The sequence below is a fragment of the Lepidochelys olivacea genome, assembly GCF_965140295.1.
Source record: "Lepidochelys olivacea isolate rLepOli2 genome assembly, chromosome: 1".
Taxonomy (NCBI): Eukaryota; Metazoa; Chordata; order Testudines; family Cheloniidae; genus Lepidochelys; species Lepidochelys olivacea.
In genome coordinates, this window is record NC_140411.1 from 139692685 (window position 1) to 139715726 (window position 23042).

General features: G+C 38.4%; 1 protein-coding gene across 6 annotated transcripts in view; it reads right to left on the reverse strand.

The window, feature by feature from the left end:
- CTPS2 (CTP synthase 2) overlaps positions 1-23042 on the reverse strand; it is a 139198-nt gene that overhangs the window by 102127 nt on the left and 14029 nt on the right. For all 6 annotated transcript variants that reach the window (XM_084617806.1, XM_084617807.1, XM_084617803.1 and 3 more), the window contains 6 exons: positions 16469-16639; positions 14475-14575; positions 12175-12291; positions 11167-11250; positions 6372-6452; positions 2115-2266 (listed from right to left, as the gene is read on the reverse strand). In XM_084617806.1, coding sequence (XP_084473932.1) covers positions 2115-2266; positions 6372-6452; positions 11167-11250; positions 12175-12291; positions 14475-14575; positions 16469-16639 — 706 coding nt within the window. The remainder of the gene's footprint in view (positions 1-2114; positions 2267-6371; positions 6453-11166; positions 11251-12174; positions 12292-14474; positions 14576-16468; positions 16640-23042) is intronic.

Sequence of the window (23042 nt, forward strand, 5' to 3'; positions counted from 1 at the left end):
AGAATCTGTCAACCCACACCTGGATTCTCCCCACACTAAGCTCCTCCACACTTGGATCTGCCTTGCTGAGCCTGCCTGCCCACACCTGGTGCACCTGGCACGGAGGGGCAGGGCTCTGGGGTGTCTCTGGGGCAGGCCTGATCCTTGCACTGTGTCAAGGTTGGGTGCAGCCTCACCACTGAGTTTGTTTTCTGGGAGGGGGGAGCTGCACAGTGATCTCCCACCTCTGTGCAGCCAGTGGCCTGTGCTCCCCAATGCCATGCTGGAGCCTCCACATTTATTTGACAAATAAAATTTGCAGAATTTTAAAATATTGTGCGCAGAATTTTAAATTTTTTTGGTGCAGAATGCCCTCAGGAGTAATATATATTGTATTCTATGTTGTAATTGAAATCAAAGCATATATTATTTTTATTACAAATATTGCACTGTAAAAATGATAAAAGAAATAGTATTTTTCAATTCACCTCAAAGTAGTGCAATCTCTTTGTCATGAAAGTGCAACTTAAAAATGTAGATTTTTTTTGTTACATAACTGCACTCAAAAATAAAACAATATAAAATTTTAAAACCTACAAGTCCACTCAGTCCTATTTCCTGTTCAGCCAACCGCTAAGACAAGCAAGTTTGTTTACATTTATGGGAGATAATGCTACCCTATTTTTATTTACAGTGTGACCAGAAAGTGAGAACAAGCATTTGCAAGGCACTTTTGTAGCCAGAATTGCAAGGTACTTACGTGTCAGATATGCTAAACATTCGTATGCCTCTTCATGCTTCGGCCACCATTTCAGAGGACATGCTTCCATGCTGAAGACGCTCATTAAAAAAAATAAGGCGTTAATTATATTTGTGGCTAAACTCCTTGGGAGAGAATTGTATGTCTCTGGCTCTGTGTTTTATCCGCATTCTGCCATGTATTTCATGTTACAGCAGTCTCAGATGATGACCCAGCAAATGTTGTTCAGTTTAAGAACACTTTCACTGCAGATTAGACAAAACACAAAGAAGGCACCAATGTGAGATTTCTAAAGATAGCTACAGCACTCAACCGAAGGTTTAAGGATCTGAAGTGCCTTCCAAAATTTGAGAGGGATGAGGTGTGGAGCATGCTGTCAGAAGTCTTCAAAGAGCAACACTCCAATGCAGAAACTACAGAACCTGAACCACCAAAAAAGGAAATCAACCTTCTGCTGGTGGCATCTGACTCAGATAATGAAAATGAACACGCGTTGGTCCGCACTGCTTTGGATCATTATTGAACAGAACCCATCATCAGCATGGATGCATGTCCCCTGGAATGGTGGTTGAAACATGAAGGGACATATGAATCTTTAGCGCATCTGGCTTATAAATATCTTGCAACGCCGGCTACAACAATACTATGAGAACACCTTTTCTCACTTTCAGGTGACATTGTAAACAAGAAGCAGGTAGCATTATCTCCTGCAAATTTAAACAAACTTGTTTGTCTGAGCGATTGGCTGAACAAGAACTAGGACTGAGTGGACTTGCAGGACATGCAAAGTTTAACATTGTTTTATTTTTTAATGCAGGTTTTTTTTACATGATTCTACATTTGTAAGTTCAACTTTCATGATAAAGAGATTCCTCTACAGTACTTGTATTAGGTGAATCGAAAAATACTATTTCTTTTGTTGTTTTACAGTGCAAATACTTGTAATCAAAAATAAATATAAAGTGAGCACTGTATACTTTGTATTCTGTGTTGTAATTCAAATCAATATATTTGAAAATGTAGAAAGCATCCAAAATATTTAAATAAATGGTATTCTATTATTGTTTAACAGTGCGATTAATCACAATTAATTTTTTGAATCATGCGTTTAATCATGATTAATTTTTTAATTGTTTGACAGCCCTAATTCTAACAAATGTTTCTTTTCTATAAATAAGATCATAAAATACCCCATTTTAAAAAAACATAAAAATTTTTAAACTTAGAAGGCCATAGCTTCAGCAGGCATAAGTCAGCATTGCTACACTGACTACAGTGGAACTATATCACTTTATGCCAATTCAGGACCTGACCCAGAGTCTTATATTCATAATGATTTAAAAACTTTGAGAAAACGTAATAAGAGTTACAATACCTGCCTGCCATTTTCTTCCATTTGAAAAGAAGATCACTTGGTTGGTCATCAATAGGTAGGTTTAATCTCTGTTTAAAATATTTAATAATGCCTTGTTCTTCCAACAGGATCGGCACTCGGTAAGTGGAAGAAACATCATGGATAAATATCACCTAGTAAATAAATTGCGATTATAAACGAAAATTGGTCTTCTAAATACTTGCATACGAAACATAAAAGCTAAGGAGATTCATACCTACAGAACAAATGTAATTCAATACATATACTTTGCCCATATACTAAAATTAGATAAAGCAACATAATCAATGTTTAATGTCCCTCTCAATCACTTATCTGTAAAGAAAAGCTATTTGAAGTATAAAGATGAGGATTCCCTCAACGTTTCCCTTCTTTACCCCACCAAAGTAGTGGACAAGCTATGTATTATTATTATTATTATTTGTATTACCATAACACCTAGGAGACCTAATCATGGACCAGGACTGTGCTAGGCACTGAAGAAAATGCTTCACTGTGACAAAGGCCTCAGTCCTATGAACATACATGCGAGTAACGCCATTGAGGTCAATGTTGGCTACCCACGTGTGTTTGCAGAATCTGGATGCATAGTGTGTGTTCCAGATGTAAACATATCTAGTGTGTTTTAAAATATTAATACTAAGATCTGTTTATATGTGAGGCCCCACAAAAAGTTAGAGATCAAGTTGGTTTTCCTTTTTAACAAATAAACAAACAAACATACATACATTGCAGTATATTTATTGCCTGAAGAAAGAACATGAATGGAGCCTGCTTCCTATTTGCAAAGAAAAGCTCTCTACTGGGGCCTAAAGAGTTAATGGTGTTTTCAATAATGGAGGGTTTTCTTAACCACACTATATTATGCAGCCAAATGGTAGACGTTCCAATTCAAAAATATATTTATAAATGTACCCTCAATATAAAGTGTGACCAAATTGTCAATAATTAAGCTCACTATATTTAGCCTGCAGGAAATTGTGGAATCTAAAGTCCTAAGTATGAATCTATATGCCCTCTCTTGATGTCATGTATGGAGATCTGCTTGGAATGGCTAGTTACCCCCACAGTAACTGCAGTTCTTCAAGATGTTGTAGTCAGTGTAGATCCCACTGTAGGTGGGCATGTGTCTCATGCACGGAATAGCGGAGTTTTTTGACTAACTGTGTTATTAGGGCTGCGCCTGCACTCTGTTCTCTCTAGTGCACCCATAGAAGGACCCAAAGGTTGGGGTAACTGCAACCCTCCCTCAGTTCCCTCACAATTCAAAGCTCGTGTTAGCCAGGGACTCCAAAAAGGAGGGATGGAGGACAGGTCGTGGCATCCACATTGATGACATCTCAAAGAACTACTGTTACTGTAAGGTTTCAGAGTAGCAGCCATGTTAGTCTGTATTCACAAAAAGAACAGGAGTACTTGTGGCACCTTAGAGACTAACAAATTTATTTGAGCATAAGCTTTCGTGAGCTACAGCTCACTTCATTGGATGCATAGAATGGAACATATAGTAAGATATAGATAGATATAGATATATACACACACACACACATATACATGCAGATAAGTTAAATATTACCATACAAACTGTGAGAGGCAAATTAGTTAAGATGAGCTATTATCAGCAGGAGAAAAAAAACTTTTGTGATAATCACTACAAAAGTTTTTTTTTCTCCTGCTGATAATAGCTCATCTTAACTAACTAGCCTCTTATAGTTTGTATGGTAACTTCCAACTTATCTGTATGTGTATATATATACACAATATATATATATATATATACACATACACATATCTTACTATACGTTCCATTCTATGCATCCGATGAAGTGAGCTGTAGCTCACGAAAGCTTATGCTCTAATAAATTTGTTAGTCTCTAAGGTGCCACAAGTACTCCTGTTCTTGTTACTGTAAGGTAAATAACCATTCTTTCTCCTGCGACTATGTGTCAGAGTGGATCCTGCTGTAGGTGACTGGCAAGCGGTAACCTCTCTGGATGATAGGAGTGAGAAGTTCCAGTGCATCAGTCAAACAGCAATTGAAGCACTCCTTTCCAAAAGTTGGGATCTGGCTGCCATGTCAAGGATATAATATTTAAACAAAAGTCAGTGGGTTGCTGCAGGCTGCAAGATCTCAAAGACTGAAACATTCCTGAAATAGGCACTGGACACTTGCTGCCTTTGCCCCAGTGAAGTGTGTCTTGAAGTTCGGAGGGAGAGACTCATCAGCCATCTGATAGCAGGCGGAAAATGAACTTTGTGATCCACTTACAGTCTCTGTGACAAGATGGCTTGGCCTTTTGATGGACCAGAAATATCCACAAAGAAGTTTGGATTCAGCCTGAAAGGCTTGGTCCTGTTAAGATCATTGAGCAAAGCTCTGGATACATCTTAGTATACAGCTTCTTTTATCCCAGAGTCAAATGCAGCTTTGAGAAGAAGACTGGTAGGGTGACTGACTGGTTCAGGTGAAATTCTAAGACTCCTTTAGGGATGAACCTGGGGTGTGATTTCAACATCACTTTATCGCTATGGAAGGATGTGAAAGGCAGCCCAGCTATGAGGGCTTAGAACTCACTGATCCTCTGTGCTGAGGGATGGCCACCAGAGACACCATCTTGACAGTGGGTGGTATAATGAGCAATCCCACAGTAGTTTAAAAGGAGGCTCCATGAGTTTTTAGGCGAATAATGCTGAGGTCCCACATAGTCGTCGGTGTCTAACCAGAGTTTAAGTATAAAGGAGGCCCTGGAGGAATTTCAATACGGTCAGATGAAAGAAGTTATAGTATGACTGTACTAGATTATGGCAGACCAATATTGCTGCAAGGTGAATCCTGAGAATGTAAAATGCTTGTCCTGCACGCTTCAGGAGCAACATGTAGTTGAGAATCTTCAGTGCCAGGTCCTCTAATGGGTCCCTATTGTTTTGGACTTCCCACACAGAAAATCTTTTCCATTTCGGGACACAGGTCTTCCTGGTGGAAAGTTTCTAGCTCTGTCTGAGAATTTCTTGAATCTGTAGGGAGCAGTCTCTGCAAGTAGTGTTCAATCAGCCGACCACCAAGCTACCAGGTGCTATGACTTGTGAGTCTGGGTGCAGTATCTGACCTTTGCTCTAAGATATGTGTGGGCAGGTTAGGAGCTGGCTAAGAGGCCACCTCAGACACCTACAATAGATCTGACACCAGAACTGTCTCATCCAGTAAGAGGCTATCGGGATGATTGCAGCCTTGTCACATCTAATCGTGGATATTCCCCTGGGAATCAGAAGAATCGGCAGAAAGGCATAAAGAGGTCCTCAAGGCCATTGAAGAATCAAGGTGTCTAGTAATGAGCCTTGGCTGACCCCCACCCTTCTAGAGAAGAAGTCTGGGCCATAGGTGGTAAGAAGGAACTGAGGGAGGGTTGTGGCCATTCAGGCCCTTATGCTCTCATTCAGGAGCATGAGGCAGCACTGGGTGCATGCATGGCTCCGACCAACACTGCTATTCAAACAAACTCCAGTCTCATATGCATCAAGTGCATGTGCACCTACAATGGGAGCCACACTGACACACTCAGAGAAGAACTGTAGTGTCTACACGAGCCACGTATGAATCTATTATGCTTGTTAACATGTAAAAGCTTTAATACTCCAGAAATATTGGATAGTATTTGCATGTTTATTTTGGGGTACTGAAGAGCCATTGACAATTTAGTCACTGCTAATGGTGATGTTATAAAAAGTTTACAAAGGATTAATAACTGATGTAAATGTTATATGCACATTAAAGACATAAATAGGATGCTATACATGGTTATAGATGCATCAGTAAAAGCTGTTATAGGTTATTATAAACCATGGTTTCAAGCAACCTTCTGAAGTATTGTTCTAACAATTTATAACAACTGATTAAACATGTATTCAAAATCTAATTCTTAACCCTTTATAAACAATCTGTAATTGGATCCTTTGTAGTAAGCGTGACAAAATTATTAAAGGCTATTTGACATACCAAAATTAACATGTAAACAATAACCAATACTTTTGAGTAGTTTATATTTTATATATTGATTATTTTATATTTCATCATATAATTGCTTGCAATTTAAAAATCAGTGGATTATTGAAACAAGTATTTCCTGGAGATTAAAAACAGAAATATATTCAGATATTTAAGGTGTATAAAACTAGAAAAATCATAATTGTATAGTTTGAGAAAAAGAAAGATGATGGCCAAGGAAGTCTGAAAGTACAAACCTGTTCAGGTTCCACATGGCAAAACATGGAAATCTTTTCCTTCACCGCCATTTCTATAGGCTTTGTACTTCTGCAGACTATCTGTCAAAATACATCATAAATAAGAGGCATGGAAAAATAAGATAGGAAAAGACTCTAAGTAAATGGAAGCTCCTCAACATTAAATATGGAAAAGATTGACCTCTCAAGAAACAACAGCCTGGACAAATAAGTTTTTTCTGTTAGTTCTACAATATATCATAACACACATAAATACCATTTAACAAGAGATAGCTACATCAGATCTCCACCAACATATCCATACCTTTATTCACCTACTTTCTTGTTTTCTACTTTTTATATTTCCATTGCTTCCTCTGTTTCCAACGCTACCTCTCTATCATCCTCCTCAATTCTCCCCTTCTTCCTGACCCTACTCTTTATTCTTTCATGCTTTACTAGTTTACTCTTCAGGTATCATTTGAGTAACACACAAAATAGCAAAGAATAAGGAGAGTCAAAAGTGTGATACATTATCACCAAGTTTGTTGTGTTTTTGTCAGTTATCCTTTGTTTATTTACATGACTTTCTTTATCCTTCCAGTACCTTAACAGTACATTTTGGTTTGTTTGTAATTCACCTGACTGCTGCCCAGTGGACCTGGGAGCTGCTCTGTGTCCCTGAAAGAGAAGATCAACAGACCAAAGAAAGGAGTTTCTTTTCTTTTCTAACTTTCCAATTCCCTTTTTCTGATGTATTTATATCTGTGAATCCTTTGTGCTGAAAGCAGGACATTTGCGAATTTGTGGAAATATTTGCAATTTTTACCAACAAGGAATTTTTTTCCCAGGACAGATGTTAAGTGATTAATTTCTCAATTATTATTTATGTTACCATAGCATGTAGGAGCCTTAGTCCCCATGATGTCAGGCACTGTATAAACACAGAATGCCTTTCTCCCCTATTTATGATTTGTTTATGTGCAAGTGCTGATTATATTTTTAAAAAGCCTTTTTGTTCAGTAAACTTGCTCTTACTCCTTGATCACTTTGCTAAGTAAAATACATGCCAACTGAATTTTATTTTGCCTACCCTTAAAACAGGTACTCCAGTATGGAAAAATGTAATGCAAACCATAAAGAAAGAACTAGTGCAAGTTCTAATCGTTAAAGAAGAATTATGTAAGTAATTTTTAAATTCCCTTTACCTAAATGTGGATGAATATTCAGTTACACTTAAAAATTGACTTCTGTCTTGGAGAAAGGCTTTATCAACCATGACAATGTGTGTTCAAGATATTACAGAGAAGTCTACAATTCTTAACACACAGCTTCCAAGAGGGTGACACCAGGAGGTAAGAGTTGTCTGCATGATGCGGTAAAATTATTGCTAATGGAGTCATAAAATTAAATGCATCAGCAATAGCAGGAAATAAAAAACTGCTGGTTTATATTTCCCAAAGCAATAAAATACAGGTTCACAGTAGGAATTATATAATTCAAGAAGGCAGCATTGGCAACCAGACAAGATATAATTTTTCAAGATGTCATGAGGGAGTCCCTTGGATGTATAGAGATTGTGCTCTATTTTCAAAGCTCTTTAGCTTAGAAGAAGACTACTCCACTCTGTTTTAGTGGTCAACAGCTACAGATAGTAGGAACATTATTGTTCTTATGCCTGAATTCAGGATATGGGAAAGTGACTACATTAATCTGTTTTCCTTTCATTCCACACTCAAAAATTAACAGTTTTTAAAAGTCTAATTTTCACAATAAGGCACAGGCAATTACTTTAACTATCTCCAGAAATCAGGTGCCCATTTTGTGTCTGAAGTTAATTGCATGCAACAGAGTTTGAAATTTAGGCCCTAAATCCTGAAATATTGGGTATGAGTGAAAACTTTGCATCAAAACCAGTTAAAGTTACTAAGTCACAACAGGTTTCAGAGTAGCAGCCGTGTTAGTCTGCATCCGCAAAAAGAAAAGGAGGACTTGTGGCACCTTAGAGACTAACAAATTTAGTCTCAACAACAGTGTGGTTACCTATCATGTCCTTTACCAAACTGATGATGTTGCAGTTACGATTAAGGGATTTTGATAACTGTATTCTAATGGATGTTAAGACAGCCTAGAATGAAAATATAGGCACTGTTTTTTAAACAGTGAAAACTGAAATAAAGCAAAGAAATGAGAAGCTAAGATAATAAATCTTACCTACCCTACATATAACTGTAGACATTATCATTATCAGATGACAGAAAATGCATCACAATGAAACAACCTTAATGCCAATCTATGGATTGTTTGACTTTACGTATTTTTTATTAGCTTGATTTCAATAGCTAAATATTTTCTTTAAATAGATATTTTTAAATGGGAAATATTGGTTAATATATTTATCCATTAACAGTAAAAAAACTGGTACAGTGCCTATAATTGTTTTTCCTTGATAGTAATATGTACATAGTTTAATAGGAAAATTATGTAATGTTATTAATGTATGATAAAATTAAGTAGGTAGTCTTGCATTACAGGCTTATTGATATTGATCATTGAAGTGTACATATAGAATTGTTTCCTTTTCATAACTGCATCATACTGTTTATTTTTCGAGTTTCCTAATGACAGAATAGTATTTATTTTGAGTAAGCATTAGGGTTGTTGGGTGATAATTAAATAGTTCTTTTATTCTTGATAACACTAATGTGTTTGTTTATTATACAAAGAGGTGAATTCACTGTGACTTAACAGTCTCAACTGTTGTTTTTAAAGATTACTTTTAAGTTTTGGAATTTGCCAGTGTGTGTTTTCTTTGGTTTGTATTTGCTTGTTTGTTTGGGGTTTTTTTTGCATCTTACATTTCTTCCTTTGTATCAGAAAATAAACGGACAGGATTTGAATGTTCTTTAACAAACAGTATTCCGTCTTACCACACTTAAACCATTCAGGTGATTTATGAGATATAATTTTAAAATTTGTTATAGTTAGTATGGACAACTGATTCTGGAACATTCCCCCCACACATACAAACATTAACATTTTTATAATGAACCACAAAAACATATTTAGTTTAATGAGTTATAAAAAACATATTCATTTATTTTATGATCTCTGCTGGATAGGAGGCTTCCAATTTGTAGAAATTAAGGTAATCGGAAAGTCCATTTTTATTTATTGGATTTTAGAAAAGAAAATTGGCAAAGTTTAACAAGTCTGCCACAAGTACAATGTAGATAGCCCAAACGCTCCATGGGAGTTCTGTCTGGGAAAGGCACAAAGGGCCAGGCTTTCAAAGTGCTGGCAGATTGATTAATTTTGCAGTGTTCATTACTGAGATTATTGATTTACCTGTGAAAGGAACAAAATTCAATAACTTTGTTCTACCAAATTACACTTAATTGGTATTCCAAACACGAGGATGTACTTTATGACTGAAACAGTAACATTTATCCAGAATAACATATGAACTAAACAGTTCTCTCTCTTGGAAAGGTTCAGGAAAGAGAAAATTTACCAAAAAAAAGGGAGAACACAATCTTTACTTGTGTATGTTGCCATTGTATAATAACATAATTATACCAAACAGCAGAGTTATGTATCTTACTAGGGGCTTGATATTGTAAGATACTACACACTTCTATGAAGTGCTAAGCAGCTTCAACTCCCAACAGAGTCAGTGGGAGCAGGAGGAAGCTCAGGACATTAAGGGAATGCCCAACACCTTGCAGAGCTGAGCCCTTAGAACTTTATTATGGTTTTGCCCAGAACCCAAGCAGAGGGCTGCTACTAGAGCAGACCAGGAAGCAGATTCTGGCTCAGATCATCGCAATCTGTCTCCCCTCTGCTCCGAAGACAAAAGTTCCCCATGACAAGCTTCTACACAGTCCAGCATATTTTATTCGGAGAACAAGCATATCTTTGCTAGGTAGTGTGCTGGCCTCTCCTGCATGAGGAAGGACACAGTGGCTCTTTGGAGCCTGCTTTCTGCCCCCGCCCCCAGCCCCCCACCCCGCTTCCCCTGTGATACAGGCCAGGTTGAGGAAATAATGCGACACCTTTGCACATCATTCACACATTTTATAATTAAATTGTTGGTCTGAACATCAATATTTTAATTGGACACACATTTTCAAACGATGGATTATTTTTCTGAACTCATTAGTAAAACTGATAATACAGCCTCACATCCCAAGAATTCCTCTCAGAATAGATTCAACCTTAACCCTAGACTTTTAAAGCCACGTATGGAGATTTGGCTATAAGACTCTTTAAGGGGAAGTGCACAGCTAGGGATATTTTAGGGATTAAAGTGTATTGACATTCAGTACATTTTTGTAGTTTAATTTCTTTGGTTTTTTAGTACACTGGTATGGTCCAAGTTGCTTTCTTCCCCTCCCTCATAAGGGCTTGTCTACACTTGAAATACTACAGCAGCATAGCTGCAAGACTGCAGCTGCGCTGCTATAGCACTTCAATTTAGACACTACCTCTGACAATGGGAAGGATTCTCTCATTGGCATAGATAATCCACCTCCCCTATAGGTGGTAGCTAGGTCAACAGAAGAATTCTTCCATTGACATAGCACTGCCTATTCTAGGGGTTAGGTCAGCGAACTACAGCGCTCAGGGATGTGGGTTTTTCATACTCCTGCGTGACACAATTAAATCAACTTAATTTTCTAGTGCAGAGCAGGCCTAAGACAGATCCCCTTTCCGAGTAGAAAGAACTGCAGTCTTATGCTTTGAATTATTTACATGCACCAATATATCTAGATGACCGATAAACACAGATTTTATCATAGCCTTATGAACTCACCAGATCCGGAGACAAACCTAGGCCTCTCAGCGCTCGAACACTATTCTGTGTAGGTTTTGTTTTCTGTTCTCCAGTAGCATTAGGCTGGAAACATATTTTAAAGGCTGAAACAGTAACTCAGTTATAGTATCAGGACAATAGTTAAAAACAAAGAAATGTCAGTGAAAGTAAGGATATTGATAAAGAGAAAAAGGTCTACATCAAAGCAAAGCACAATATGTTAGCATGGAGAATACTAACACTGTATTATTTTATGCATTAGAAACCCTTTGGAATTTCTAGCCTAACAGCACTAATTCAGGCCAACTGTCTCTTTTAGACCAGTCTATAGAGAGTATAGGGCTCAGAACTGTGGAGGAGAAACATCCAAAACTGGACCTTCTGTAATAGCTCGGAAACTCCACAAAACAGTGCCATGCCTTCAGTGACCTTCCACAAGTGGAACTGATTGGAATTTAGTACACAACTCTGTCCTCAAATATACACATTCCACTACCATTGAAATTAATTGTAAATGGATTAATATAAATCAGGACAGAATAGGCTCCTTTTTATCTATATGGATAATCCAAAAGAAATTCTGGAAAATATGGTGGTATTGTCAGTCCCCCACGTCTACTTTCCAAAAACTTGCCTATAAATATTTACAACTTTAAAAAAAAACTTTTAATCTATTTATTGGCATAAAAGTCATGGTTAGATAGAACAAAAAATTTTCACCAGTATAAAGCAGATGTAAACTCACAGATGAGTTAGTTTTATTAGTCTTCAGTTACATTACCTGGAATACTAAAAGGGAGACAATTAAAGAATATTGGGTGAAATCCTGGCTACAGTAAAAACAATGGCAAAACTCCCACTGGCTTCAGAGGAGCAAGGATTTCACCCATTGTCTCTTTAAGCTTTAAAACACTGACTCCCTCCACTACAACCCCTAAAAAATGATATAGAATGCAGTACAGGGAAAAACTTAACTGAAAATGAAAATATATTATCTTACTAACTTACCTGTGGTACAAGGCTAACGTGGATATTGCAGAAGTTTTCTCTTTTTGCCTTAAACTGGAACTGTCTGAATGCCTCAACAAATGGCATTCCTTCAATGTCTCCAATAGTTCCACCCAGCTGAAAAAGAAGGCTTAGAATTTACTACTGCTCTGTCAATTAAAAAAATTAATTTCTACTTTGTCAGCCCTGAAAATTTCAATTGCTCATCTCAGTTGTGCATGTTGTAAGAGTGAGAATGAATGAAGTATGGTTCTGAAGGCACATCTTGTAAGGAGCCTTTGCATCATTACATGGGCTACTTCATGTGGAAAACTTTACTCATTTTCAATGCTGATTTTATTCACTTTCAATGCTGAGGGCACAGTTTTTCACAAGAATAAGTCTGTTAACACCGAAAACTATATGCTTTATATACAATTTTCAGTATCTTGGAGACATCTGTATTCTTGAATCAAGTAGTAAGGAACAAGTTATCAATACAGTAAACTGCAATTTGGTAATTGAGAATGAAAATGTTTTTTAGTTTCCTGTTTGCTGAATTAATAATAACTGAGGTAAATATGAAAAGGGCATCTAATGCTATTATCATAGCTCTACAATGGGATAAACTGCACATCACCAGTTTGGCATCCTAGTAAAAGCAGAAATAATTAGAAACATTTTATGCCAGAACAAGATAGAAGTAAGGAATAAATTAAATTAATAAAGAAAGGTATTCAGCAATAGCTAGATTCACAAAAATAAAAGGAGTACTTGTGGCACCTTAGAGACTAACCAATTTATTTGAGCATGAGCTTTCGTGAGCTACAGCTCACTTCATCGGATGTAACTCACAAAAGCTCATGCTCAAATAAATTGGTTAGTCTCTAAGGTGCCACAAGTACTCCTTTTCTTTTTGCGAATACAGACTAACACGGCTGTTACTCTGAAACCTGTCAATAGCTAGATTGGAGCTGCATAAACAGATAGAAAGACTGGAGCTGCATAAGCAGTCTTCCAACAAGATCGTTAAAAGCAAAATTATCTCAGAATGTGGTCTGATGTGCCCTCTTGTGGTCTCTGGAATCATTGCACATTTTTGTTCAACTAAAATTAAAACACACACACACACACACACACAAAGACTTCACTGTATTTGACATATATAATAAACCTACTTACTGCAACAATTTGCAATTGATAAATTATATTTGTATCCTGAAAGCCTTGAAACCGTATTTGAGTGTGTCTTGGTCTCTATAGAAAGTTTCCTGATTTGGAAAAAAGAATCACTGACAGCCTCACCCCTATCTAATATAAGGAAGTTCCTGTGCACTTTTCTGTTTATTGCTCTGTCTAAGCTTAAAGGAAATGTTGGATCTATATTGTACACTTCATAAATATAGTGGAATCTTTCTAATCAAGCCGAAACCTGAGGCTAAAATCAAGGCTGGATTGTTTTTCCAAAAGATATGCTATAGTTCAAAAAGAAACTATGAGCTTCATACAGAAATAAATAAGTGTCTATGGCCTGCGTTATGCTGGAGTTCAGACTAGATGATAATAATAGTCCTTCCTGGCCTTAAAATCCATTAAATACTCTTTCTTCGAATTCCCAGACATGTCTTCTTCAAAAATTTCATTGAAACTTGAATGATAATAAATAGTACTACCTAGCCCTTACGTAGTGCTTTTTGTCCTTACATCTCAAAGTGCTTTATACAGGAGGGACTATACTGTTTTGCAAGACCTTAAAAATAAAATAGCTAAAATGTGACCTCAATCCATAAGTTCTTAGATACATTCTTGAAAGCATGATCATGAACAACCTGAAAGGATCCTTGGTTTGAAGATTGCAAACTATGATTTGAAGAGTTCTTCTACTGACTATGATGTCATGATTTCTGAGATCATCAAGGAAATTAAGTCCTGCTCCTTAATATTGTTAACCCAGTGTACGTAGCTGGAATCCATTGTATATGGCTTGTGAAAATAAATACACCGGAACTTAATTACACTGACTGGCTGCTTTAAGAGAGTATCAGTACCTAAGGAGCCACTCTTCAGCAAGTTTCAATGCTCTGCATGGGGATTTAATCACATTAATGGAAGTCACAGGGAGGAATCTGTACATAACATACTCAGAATCAACGCCAAGGGCCATACAGTATTTGTGTGTCTTTGTTGTTGCTATCCATATCAACTCAGCCTGACATATATACACAGCACAAAACAAGGGAGGAAACGAAAGTTCTGTTTATTCATCACACATAACCAACCCCATGGATTACATCTGCCAAGATGGGAAGTTTCATACTTGCCTCAATGACACATATTTGTGGCTCTTTCTTGTCACTGTCCACAGGAACCTTTGCCTGATTCATCACCCATTCTTGAACAGCATCAGTAATGTGTGGAACAACTGCAAGGCAAATGAGAAAAGGAAGCACTTCCTAATGTAGGACCACATATTGCTTCCCACTTAGAGAGGAGAGAAAAACACAGTGAGCTGGGAAGATGAAAGGGGGAAGCAGCAGCCCCATGGCATGTTCCTCCTTTCTTTGAGCCTGCAGAAGTCCCTCCAGAAGACTGAAGTATGGCCAAATCTTGTTGGCAAGGAGGAAGGGTTTAGTCAAGGCAGCAAAGAGCAGCTGCTCTATGCAGTATGCACCCTCTGAAACCCGAATGGATGAGCATGCCAGCACTTCCGGTGTGAATGACTGCATGCAAATTGAAAAGGATGTTCCTGAATATTTACAGATGCAACTGAAATTTGCTCTTTGAAAACATATATGCAAGTAAAGCTTGATTACTGGAATGCACATGGGAAGCAAACTCCTCCTGGACCATCTGGAGGACAGCGCAATGTGCTCCACTAGAAAAATAGGCAGCTTCAGCACACTTACCTACTGCACTCAAACTGTCCTTGATCTAAATTAACTTACAATTTCAGTTGCCCAATTTATCAACAAAATTAGCATAAATCCAGGAAAGTATTTGAAGTGAGCACTTCATTCACATTAATCCAGTAATGCAAATATGTCAGTATCCCTCTGAGTAAATAAAAGTTACCCAAGTAATTGTTCTAAACAGTCTTTATTAGAAACTCAAATAATCTGCATGACTTTAACCTACATGGAAAGTGTGACGTTGCACTCCATATGATTTTATGAAAATATGCTAATGAGTGTGAATATAATGTAACTGGAATATGATTCATGCAAAAGGTCTCTTGTAAGGTATCATTACAAAGCTTATAATCTACTGAATGTGATCATCCTATTTGTATACATGTATCATTCTTGTATCTTAAACTAGAAATATGAACTATAACTCTGAGGTCCTATTGTAATTATGCAACATGTGGGTCATTAATGGTGGTTTGGAATCTTGATGGCTCCCATCAACTAGGACAGTTGGTTGTAAATGGCTCTGTTTACTTGCAAACCTTCCTGTGAGTCAGGCCAGGAAGAATGAAGGCTTGGGGTCTCACAGGACATGTGACCATTTCACCTGGTACTGGAATCCATCTTAAACCTGGTGCTTTTCCATTTAGAAGGAGGGGTGGGGACCCACAGAGGCAAAAGATTCCCGCCTTGTGCCAAAGCTATATAAGGGGGTGGAACAGAACAAAGGAGGTTCCAATCATGAGAAATCCCCTAGTTACTACCTGAGCTGGAGCTAACAAGAACTGTACCGGGGGAAAGGACTGGGCCCAGACTAGGAAGGAGTCCAGTCTGTAAAAGAAGCTTATTGGAACATCTCAGGGTGAGATTTTATCTGTAATCAGTTCTTAATATATTAGGCTTATACTTGTGTGTTTTGTTTTATTTTGCTTGATAACTAACTTTGTTCTGTCTATTATTACTTGGAACCACTTAAATCCTACTTTTTATACTTAACAAAATCACTTTTGCTTATTAATTAACCCGGAGTAAGCAATTAATACCTGGGGGACCAAACACCGTGTATATCTCTCTATCAGTGTTATAGAGGGTGGACAGTTTATTAGTTTACCCTGTATACGCTTTATACAGAGTAAAACGGATTTATTTGGGGTTTGATCCCATTGGGAGCTGGGTGTGTGAGTGCTAGAGACAGGAGCACTTCTTAAGCTGTTTTCATTTAAGTCTGCAGCTTTGGAGCGCGTGGTTCAGACCCTGGGTCTGTGTTGGAGCAGACTGGCATGTCTGGCTCAACAAATTAGGGTCCTGTAGGCCCAAACTGGCAGAGAAAACCGGCTTAGAGGTAGTCACAGCACATCAGGTGACAGTCCCAAGGGGGTCTCTGTGACCGAACCCATCACGGAAAGTACCTTGAACTGTCTTTCCCAAGTAATCTCCATGTCTTTCTTTATTGATTACATGTTGATAGATCTTTCCAGTGGTGATGTTATTATCTTTATATAGGTTGATGTCCAAGAATCTTTCATAATTTCCCAAGTCTAAGTCAACTTCTCCACCATCATTTAGTACAAAAACTTCACCTGAAAAAGAAAATGAAAAGGTACAAAATAAATTGCCCTGGGTTTTCCTCCTACATTAACACATAGGAAAACAATGTAATGACTACAAATTACTAAATAAATGGCAGGAATTCTGCAAACATAATAAATACATTTTAGTAAAGGTGCTGTATAAATAAGTGCAATGAAGTGCAGTGCTTTATTTCAATTATGTTAATTATTTTAGGCTCAGATTTGGGATAAAATCTGCATGAGTGACTTAGCAAGTTTTGAAAATGTTACCCCTAGTTTTGATTCAGTTGTTTCAGCATAAATATCTGGTTTGTCATACCCACAGCTAGGGACTTATCCAGTGACCACTGAAGGCAGTGAAATCTTTCCATTGACTTCAAAGAGCTTTGGATCAAGCCCAGAGACTTTTTTCGATCTCTAAAGATGCCTCTTTTAAACAGTGACCTTCATCAGCCTGTGAGGGAACCACACCTGTTGCCTCCAATATGGCTCCATATGAAATCAGATGGGAAAGTGCTTTGGAGAACTGAAAAGTACTTCAGCAAGAAGTACTGCTCTTAAGCATCAATGACTAGATAATTTGCTGGATTCATATTATACAAACAAAGATAAAATCTTTCGAAGGTAAGCTCTAGAATATGTAAATACACAGTTGCAATGTAAAAATGTGTCCATCAGGATATCACACTCTCTTTAAACAAATAATGAAAGAAAATGCACTGCACAAGAGGGTAGATGATTTACAATCTGTGAGATGCTACATTCCTCCAGTGTGCTATTAATTTCCCATTTAAGTCACGGGGGCTGAGTACGCCCACCACCTCTCAAGAGCAGGCTCCTTGAGAATAAAGAATGAGGAAACTTTGGCTAATTTGAAATCAGGAAAAGATTAACCTGGGAACTCTGAACTATGGGTTCAGCTAGCTAAAGTTACATTGCTGGTAGCATTTTGATCAAAGGGACCAGTCAGCCTGGTGTCTGCTAGGAGGTTACTGACAAGCAAACGTGAGTGTTACACACAGAGCTGTATTGATTACTTGTAAGACTATTGATACAGAAGGGTACTTTGCAAACTTTGAGGAAGACTTAGAACCTGGTATTTTGTAGTAATGGGGGAAAGCTGGCATATTTTCAGACTGCACGGCCGACTCTTTTAGAGCATGACCTGATACCCAGTCAATCAGTGAGAGTTTTTCCATTGATTTCAATGGGCACGGGATCAGACCCTTAAAGAAGAGGAAATGTTTTGGGATTATAAAAAATAACTGATGATATGATCTAAAAGACTGAAATATGACGTTCTGTCTCCCATTAGATGATATTGGGGCAAGGGCAGAGGACAGATTTCTATATTTCCATCACCTGAAAAAGTCTAAACATTTACTGCAACTGAAATGCCATACTTAAATTAACCTGGACACAGACAAGATGGGAAACAAGACGCTATGTAACTGTTTTCTCTATTTACATATAGATAGATTTAAACCTTGTTTTTTACATCCAGTTTTGACTTAACGCCCCATTTTCTTCACTAATGTGAGTTGCAGGAAGTCAAACCTGATGGACACTGTCCCAAGGTTTAGGAGAATGAGTGGAGTGAGTGGAGACAGGCAGCTCCATGGCATAGGCCAGGCTAAAGTATAGCCTACAAAGGCTTAGCCCTGGAGCAGGATTTTTTCCTTTTTATTTCTTTTTCTTTTCTCCTTTTTTAATTAGATCCTTTTATATTTCACAGGTTTTTTAAAAATCACGGAGTTCATTTTATGTGGATTCTTTCTGTCATCTGTTTAATTCAAATATTAATATGGTTTAAAATACATATGGCAAGAGATTGATCCATAAAAATAATAATTGCTGATATTCTTTTTAAATTATTAATGAATAAAAATCTAATAGTATTTATATCTTTATAAAAATGAGGGCAAAAGTCTGCCTTCAGTTAAACTGCACAACCTCAGTGCAGAACACAGAATTACATGAACATAATCTAGTGCAAAATTTGGCCCTCTGATTTAAAAAGTTACCTACTAAAAATTTACAATAGCTCCCAGAACTGTTTCAATAATGCAAACAGGTTTAATTAATATTTGTAAAAGCATTTTGAAGATTATGAGTGCTATTATATTATTATTATCAGCAACAAGTATATAAATAGACTTGTTAACTTTTATTTGATAGTATGAGCTATTATAACCTATTGTTAAAGGATTGGTATGCACTTAGGCACACAATGAAATATTTATTAAAAATATACTAGTTTGCATACAGCAGTCAAAGGAACTTTGCTTTATCACCTTTAGTAAAAATTTCACTAAACTGCTTGTTCTAGATATAGCTTTTTATATCTGAAACAGCATTTTCTTTTCCTTTATAATAAATGCACTTATTTACTTACTTTTTCATTTAAATGAATATCTCTAGTGATAATTTCCAATTACACATCCGATTAAGTGAGCTGTAGCTCACAAAAGCTTATGCTCAAATAAATGTGTCAGTCTCTAAGGTGTCACAAGTACTCCTTTTCTTTTTATATATAAAAAAGCAGCACAACTTGACATTTATGAGAAATAGTGACTTAAGTTCAGATTAACTTGAGATACCAATATTTGAAAAGTATGGCCTAAACAATTTACCTGTAGCCTATAGGTATTGATAGGTAAGACATAGGTATAAGCTAAGGCAGTAATGCAATGCACCTAAAAGCCTCAAGGCCTGTAAGACAATAGTTTAGCTCAGCATTTTTCAAATGCGGGCACCATGGCCACATGCAGCCACCAGTAGAATTTTTTGCAGCCACAACAGCCTCCAAAGCATGGGTGGAAATTGGAGGAGACAACGCAGTGGCCCCTCCCTGCAGCGCCCAGCTGTTGCTCCAGAATAGCTGTTACCAAGGGCAGTGAGATGCACCACCAGGGACTGGTGACCTACACCACGCAACCTCCTCCTCATGAGTGCTTGGCAGCGCCTCTGGAAACACATGGGGCTGGTGTACATGGCACTGGAGATGGCTCTTGTCAGTGGAGGTGGCTGCAGCATTCGATTGCTGGGGCGCTCTCCTGCTCCCGCCCGATCTGGGCACGGAGCCTAGGACTCCCCAGGTGGCCAGGGAGTTCCTGACCCACCTTACCTGGGGCGGGGTCTCACTGAAGGGCCATGGGAGGCAGGGACAGAGAGACTGGTCAGTGCTTCCCCTGCCTGGGGCCGCACACACTGTTTACAGATGCTGTAGTTATCGCAGTAGCTCAGTGGCTCAGGGCTGCTTCAGGGCTTGGCAGCTTCCCAACAGGGTGAGGGGCTCCCACTTTATGACACCCTCCAAGCACTAGAATAGGAACAAAGTCTGGGTGCACTGAATGGAGAGCTCTACTTCCTACTGCCTTCCAACTACATAAATAAATGACAACGATTTGGACATGTATGTGTGCATATTTATTTGTTTTTTTTTCTAAAGTTAATTAAGTATTTTAGGAAAAATTGTCAGAGCAGCCACCAGCAAGAGTTGGTGGCCACACACTGAGACCACCAAAAAATGTCTTGTGAGAACCACTGGTTTAGCTAAACTAATCAAGGCCTAAGGCCTCATAAGATAACCAGGAGTAACCCTAGATCATAAGATATCACAAGACAGAATGCTTTAATAAATGAGTATGACTCAACTTCTGACAGGTAACCACAAGATGTCAGTTAATACCAGCTTTAGATATTTTAAGTTAGGAACATCAGAAGATATCCAACCACAAGAATGCCATAGACACTAATTGACGAATATGCTAATAAACTTGAGGTAAAAGGCCTAGTAACTTATGGGAGAAGAGCACCCCAACTTTAGTAGGGTGAGGAAATACAGACAAGGAAAAGGGGCTGAGACCCCTACTGACTATGCGCTAGGCACAGTAAAAGTGCATTTCGGCCAATATGCCTTGGAAGAGGCCAGGACAATGACTGCTAGTAAGGATGACAATGAAGATGATGACTAACCTTTTGGGTTGTTCTGCAAGAAATAGTGTAAGTATATGGATGCTCAGACACTCGTTTTATACTATTTCTACCCTCTTTGCGGAGTTGAAGTGTTTGTGATATTGCTAACCGTGCTAAAAAATATTACCAAGACAGAAGGCCTTTCCTAAGTATGAGCATCTCTGCTGTGCACACCAGGGTTCTCATCACTGTGATAACTCTAATACTTCTGGGTCTCATCAGGAGCCAGGACCCTCGTAACCCACAGAATGTTATTGGGATTTCTAATTGATCAATATAATGAACACACAATCAGTAGATAAGGCAACATACCTAAGGTCACCCAGTAAGGCAAATGGCAGAGCCAGGAATAGAATCCAGTTCTCCTTAAGTCCCAGTCCTGTGCCTATGTATTGGACTAGGCTGCTTCAGCATCGAGATCTGAGTTAACCCCTTTCAAGTGCTGCTCTGCTACTCTGTAAGTCATATCTCCCTCTGACTTGAAAAGCAACAGTTCAGTTCTTCAAAGCACCTGCCTTCTGGACTTGAAATTACAGGACCCAGTTCTGAATTTGATTCCTGTGGTGAATAAGCCCCTTTTCATTTTAAATAGATACCAAAGTACACTTCAACTCCAAGCACAGCTGGAAATATTTTAGTAATCAAGGGGGTTTTCTCCAGTTCTCCACTACACTAACCACCCACAGGACATTCACACCACAGGCTATAACTTCTGAAGCTGTCAAACTGACAAGAATGAAACTGCCAAAGATTTGACTTTTCATGGAACCGAGAAAGTGACTTTATAGTTAAGACTATAACGAGTTTTCCATTATAAAACTAATTTTGACCTTCACTTCTACCTTCCTCAGAAAGACTCCTTTCTGTCTGAAATTTATTATATGTGGCCTCCTGCCAGAAAACTTTATAGGAAACTCTTTGAAAAATGAGCTCTTGGAAAGGTCTATCATCTTTTAAAAATGTTGTATCTCAAATATAGGTTGGCCTAGTAACATTAAATTTATTCATAGTATCATAAAAGTTAGCGATTAAAAAAGCCTATTAGATCACCCAGTCCATCTTCCAGACAATGAAATAGTATGACTTTCAGTATTTTCTGGAAGTCTGGTTATTTCATTCTAGAGTTTGTATTGATCAACCAAGATACTCAAAACTAGATCAGATGCAGGACCTACAGCCCTCTCTGTGTGAAACTATGCAGACATTTAGCAAATATTTTTAAAGATTTCCAGCAGCTAATGGAATCCTCAAAGGCTGATGTGTCTGAGAACTCCATTAGCTCTTGGCATACTCTACAATTTTTGCAAAAGACTTGCACAGTCTGACTATGAGGGGGTTAGAGGTCTTGTAGGAGCTAGTGTAATCCTTGAGGAAGATTTTTCAAAGGCACAAATGAGAGTTAGGTACCCATTTCCTACTGATTGTCAATGGGAGTTGGTCACCTAACTCCCCTTGGTCCCTTTGAAAATGTCTCCTCTTTGTACATTGGCTGATTCAGGGAATGGATGCAGTCTCTGATGAATCTGACTCCTCGCAGAAGCTCTGTTCCCTCTGCTGCCACAGAGAACCACCCTCCATCAGGACCACGGTCAGCTGCACAAGCAATGCTGGGTATGTCTACACTGCAGCTGGAAGCATGCCTCCTAGCCTAGGTAGACAGATACATGCCTGCTCTACTTAAGCTAGCACACTAAACATAGCAGTGTAAACATTGCTGCTCAGGTGATGGCACAGGCTAGACACTCAAGTATGGACCCAGGGGGGTCATGCGGGATTGTACTCAGATGCCTAGCCCATGTCGCTGCCCACGTCACAACGTCCATGCTGCTAGTTTTAGTGTGCTAACTCCAGCAGAGATAGTGTTTGTCTGTCTAGCCAGGATGGGAGACACACTCCCAGCTGCAGTGTAGACATACCCAGCATTGCTTGTGCAGCTGACCATGATTCTGATGGAGAGTTCTATCATTCTCCTCTGACATACCCATTGTGGCCATTTTGGAGGCCTAAGGTCCCTTGGGTGGGCTACATTTGGTTTTTTAGGAGGTTGTTTGGTGCACTGCTCCTGCTTCACTTTGGGAGCAAGGTGACCCTTATCTCTTTACATCATAGATTTCCCTTTTACCAGATGCTGGTCAGGAAGGGAGTTCAAGAGTCTTTTCTGGCCTCAGATCTGTCTCCCAAGTATAGAGCCATCTTTTCTGACACAAAAATACACCTCTTTACACCCCCTCAAACACTTCACTTTAGGACCAAAGAGAAACAATTGAGGCACATTTTACTTCTGGGCTCTTTTGGCATTTATTCTGCCATAGCAAGGGTGACTCGCCTGCAAAAGGGGAAAATCTTTGCAACGAGGTTTTGTAGATCATATTAACATATCACGTTTTAGCACAGGGGTGGGTAAACTTTTTGGCCTGAACGCCACATCGGGTTT